The sequence below is a fragment of the Vigna angularis genome, chromosome 5 (assembly GCF_016808095.1).
Source record: "Vigna angularis cultivar LongXiaoDou No.4 chromosome 5, ASM1680809v1, whole genome shotgun sequence".
Lineage (NCBI taxonomy): Eukaryota > Viridiplantae > Streptophyta > Magnoliopsida > Fabales > Fabaceae > Vigna > Vigna angularis.
Window position 1 is genome coordinate 24,847,645 of NC_068974.1, and position 4,363 is coordinate 24,852,007.

The 4,363-nt window shown below is 32.5% G+C and overlaps 1 protein-coding gene across 2 annotated transcripts; it reads right to left on the reverse strand.

The window, feature by feature from the left end:
- Positions 1–710: 710 nt before the first annotated feature.
- LOC108339323 (protein disulfide isomerase-like 5-4) lies at positions 711–4,095 on the reverse strand. Of its 2 annotated transcripts, XM_052877853.1 has the most exons (7): positions 3,898–4,095; positions 3,750–3,817; positions 3,149–3,224; positions 2,870–2,958; positions 1,208–1,265; positions 919–1,091; positions 711–815 (listed from the first exon to the last, which is right to left on the reverse strand). In XM_052877853.1, the coding sequence occupies exons 3-7, from the start codon at positions 3,167–3,169 to the stop codon at positions 713–715; spliced, it is 444 nt and encodes a 147-aa protein (XP_052733813.1). In that variant the 5' UTR covers positions 3,170–3,224; positions 3,750–3,817; positions 3,898–4,095; the 3' UTR covers positions 711–712. The 2 variants fall into 2 exon arrangements, with proteins under 2 accessions (XP_052733813.1, XP_017431949.2); XM_017576460.2 differs by lacking the exon at positions 3,750–3,817.
- Between the last annotated feature and the right edge of the window lie 268 nt (positions 4,096–4,363).

A 4,363-nucleotide genomic window follows, 5' to 3' on the forward strand; every position in this document is an offset into this window, starting at 1 on the left:
AGCAGAGAGGTTATACCAGAAAATACATAATAAAACTGATAAAGCAACATATTTACAGATTTCAAAGAATTTTTTTTCAGAAAAATGCAAGAAAACAACAGAATGAAAAAAAAAAATGAATGCAAGGCTAATTTTACAAACTAAAACCTAAGTCGCCAAGGACGCCATTTGTTAAACAACCTCTAGTCGGGTTAAAGGCTAACAAACCACAATTCCTAGAATAGGGAACCCTGGGTATTGAATCCGTGGACTTGGTTTGTATTAAGCTCTGTATTAGATACTTAACCTTGCTAACAAAATGCAATGGGGAAAAAAATAATATGAATGAATGAATCTATGTAAAACCTAAATGCATGGCATATGAAGGTGAAATGCTATGAATGATGCAGCATCGTGAAAGAATGTGATAGGACCATGAGGGTCTATGTTAGGAGAAAGGGAATAAGAACAAGAACATAGGTTGTTAGGAGGTTTGGGGTTGTTAGGCCCTTGGGGAATGTGAGAAACAATGAATCAATTAATAAAGGACCTGTGCTTCATAATTTTAGCTGTTTTCTCCCAAGCAGGTTTCTGAAAGAAACCAGTAGAAGATAAATTCATGTAAAGTTTAAAATCTATTAACCCACCAAAAATGTTAAAATTTATAATAAAAAAAAATTATTAGCTGATGAAGAGATAATTATTTAGGAAACAACAAAGACAGGTGCCAATCTTATTTCTTGATGAACAGATACAGAATTATGATAAAAATTATTACCAAACGCTGAGACCAATAGCACCAAGGTACATAGAAATTTACAACTGTAATTGGGAACCTGCATAAGTATTATGAAACATAGAGTAAATAATACATTTTGAAAGGAACTTGGCTAAAACAAGGAAAATTCAAATGACATATTCTCAGAAGTGGCCACTTACTGATTAACATAATTATCAAAATTAAGTGTTGTGAGTGAAAATGAACCTTCATCAGATTCTCCATCTACTTCATCATCATGCTTTACAGCATTTGTAACTGTACCTGAACGAAACTCAGTGCCAGCCGGTCTTGAATTTGAATCAAGAACTGTTTTTGCTATATTGATCCTTTCCTGAAAACAAGAGGTAAAATATTAAGCAGAAGACCTAAAACATCAAAGAATGGGATGAAGTATCATATCATTAGGAAGCATAAAATTAATAAGAAAATGGAGTAACAGAGACTTACTGTTTCCATCACGTCACTCACATCATTTGATGCAAACCCATATGAGACTTCAAGAAAACTACAAAAATACGTTGAAGCAATAAGCCAACAACAACAGAGAAAGAAGAAGATAAAGTTTACAAATAGGCATTAAATTGACTGAACGTACTGAATATAATACTATCACTTGCTATGGTGTCCAAATGAGTTGGGGAGGACTAGAAGCTTTTAGAAAAACTTAGGAACTGTGAGAGATGAAGGCATTCTTCACATTGACCTCATGTCAATTTCACAAGCCATCATTGTTAGCAAGGGAAATAATGAGAGTTGAATGTGTTATCGAAGGAAGAAAAGTCTATATATAGTCCACCCTACGGTGTTGAAGATGTGTTGCTAGTCAAAGCCATGTTAACATTGAGTTTGAGTTATGTTGAGGCCACGTTGAGTTGGGTAGAGTTGAGCTCATATAGAATCAAGTTAAGCCAAAGTGGGTTGAATCAAGTCAAAAATGTTAGGTCGAGTTAGATCCACTTCGAACTTACTTGACGTTGGATCAAGTTCATATTAAGCCATGTTTCATCAAGTTCATATTAAGCCATCAAGATAAGAATGTCAACCAATGTTAGATAATCTCATGTTGGATCTACCCAGCAAAGAGTGTTGGGTTGCACACCTACCTTCCAATAAAGTTATAAATAATAAGAGAAATGTATTTTTTATTTAAAATATTTTAGAGATTAGTGTAATTCTAAATATTATTTAGGAGCTAATCATGGATTATGAACTCAGATATGTCATTTTATACTATACCTTCCTTATTATTATGATCTAATTATGTTTCCGAAAAGTTTTATCTTGTACATGAAAAATCTCTTAATATTGTGGAAAAAAAAATGATAGGTTTTTTTTACATAGATTCTTTGGTTGTATAAACAAGGAATAGCTATGAGAAAGAAAGGAAGTGTCTTTATTTGTGTATGTTATTAAAAATATTGATACTCTCTTGGGAGGAAAAAGGCATTGCTCGCATTTATGCGTGTTATTAAAATTATTGATATTATCTTATGTGATTATTATTGTTATTTTTCTATTGTGTTGTTTCTAATAGATTAACAGCAATTTTGTGTTGTTGTATTGTTTCTCAAATCACGTGGCACTCTCTCTCCTTTGCATCTAAGCTTCTATTTCCTTATATATCTGTTATGCATATTGTAAAATAAATATTTAAAATTCTACATACATTCATTGAAAATTAAATTACTTTATCAAAACAAACAAAGATTTTAAAATGTAAGAATTTTAAACTGCTCATTAAAAAATTTAAAAAAGAAAATAATTAAATAAAAAAATTAAATTTCCATGCATTTTAAATTCCTTAGAATATTTTAATGCTCTATCTGAGAGCTACCGAAGTGAATTTCAAGATTATGGTGAAACTACAAAGCGTTTTGATTCAAGAATTAATCAATAGACACAGCAAACAAGGTATCGAACCCTAACCAGCCTTAATTTCGAAATAGAAGTAGATTGACTCATTCCTTGTAATAGGACAAGTTCATACCAAGACTCAACAAAACCCCAAACCCACCAATAAATACATAATATCAAACAATAGTTAAGACATGAGCATTCATCTTAGAAAAGCATCCCTATTCAACAACAAATGCCTAGATATTGTTCTACCTTTTATTGAAATTACGTAAATAGTAATGATCAGAGCTCTTGTAAACAATCACAGATGTGGAGGCGCTGACAGCCAAATAACATGGTTCCTGAAACAAGGATGCAAGACAAATATCAAAATGAAATTTGAACAACCAATTCAAACTTAGAAATTTGACGAAACTAAATACAAGATGTTGAAAATTAGAGTTCTCCTAAAGCAGTGTAGGACCTAACATCAGTCTAAATTTGTTCAACAATTCACAAGTCATAAACATGATGGAAGTTTCAGCCACTGACCATTCCAAACAATAACATCATGGAGAGAACTGCCACTATGGATAATCGCGCCTCAGTCAAACCTCCCAGGATTTTTCTGTTGACAACACAAGTAAACAACAAACACATAACAAGATCATTCCTGATTTAAAAAAAAAAAAAAAAGCAAACAAAGGAAACCTACGTTCCCAAATTACTCGTAAAATTTACATCGCAAGTGTTAAAATCCATAACCACAAAACTAGTAAAAAAATTTACGCCGAAATACTTCCAACCACACAAGAAGACTCGAATCTAGGCAATGGACGAGTTCTTTGTCAGAGTCTGGAATTTCAGTAGTTATAACTAAATTAGTTAGCTGTTGACAGCTAACTACTTGTGAACTAACTCTACAAATAGATAGTGTGAAAATGATTGAAAAGCTCTATTGGTTTTGATAGACACAAGTGATTCTTCTTTTTTCTCGATATCAAGAAAGGCTCGAGATTCTTTCTAATATAGAACTTCTTGTAATTTGAGATTCTTCGAGTTATTTAGCTCGTAGTATCTTGTGTTCTGTTCGATACTTATCCCTCTTCTTGCACACTGACACAGAAAAATATCAGTATCAGTGTTTTCTTACGGTGTGGACTTCGGTTTGAATGAACCGCTATACAAAGAGCTTAACAGTGAGCACAGCAAATTCCAACTCTGTAACAGAAAAAAAGGATTCTGCTTCTGCACATTCGCTAGTCAATTGAAATAGAAAGGAAGAAAGGAGAGATTCCAACCTGTAAAGATCACCGGATTTGGGCTCAGTTGCAGAAATCATGATGGCGAAAAAGGTAGAATGAGAGAAACAAAAGCCCCCGAAACAGAAAGCGCAAAAGCTATAGATTGTATATAAGGAGAACAAAAGTCTCCGAAACACATAAGCGCCACAGCTATAGATTGTATCGAAGGAGCTGGCCTTTCCCTATGGCTTATTCGTCCCCGTCTCTCTCACTCTTGTGACTAACGAAAAAATTGAATATATTAAAAAAAAAAGTGGAATATTTAATTACAAATTAGATGGGGGGAAATTGAATTCTGCATAGTTGACGTAATGGAAATATATTTAAGGTTAAATATGTGTTTTTGTCGTTAAACTATCATGATAAGTTATTTAGTTTTAGTTTTTATTTCAAATTTTGTTTTATTTTCATCTTTTTCTTTTTAAAAATTTACAAATTTAGTTATTGATAACGTCAATTATAT

What these genes read in the sequence shown, in the direction of transcription:
- LOC108339323 (XM_017576460.2), bottom strand. Translation starts at nt 3,938, where the DNA reads ATGATTTCTGCAACTGAGCCCAAATCCGGTGATCTTTACAG. An exon ending in TGATGTTATTGTTTGGAATG is followed by an intron (nt 2,959 to 3,148) that starts GTCAGTGGCTGA and finishes TCCTTGTTTCAG; the next exon opens with GAACCATGTTATTTGGCTGT. An exon ending in TGAGTGACGTGATGGAAACA is followed by an intron (nt 1,092 to 1,207) that starts GTAAGTCTCTGT and finishes TCTTGTTTTCAG; the next exon opens with GAAAGGATCAATATAGCAAA.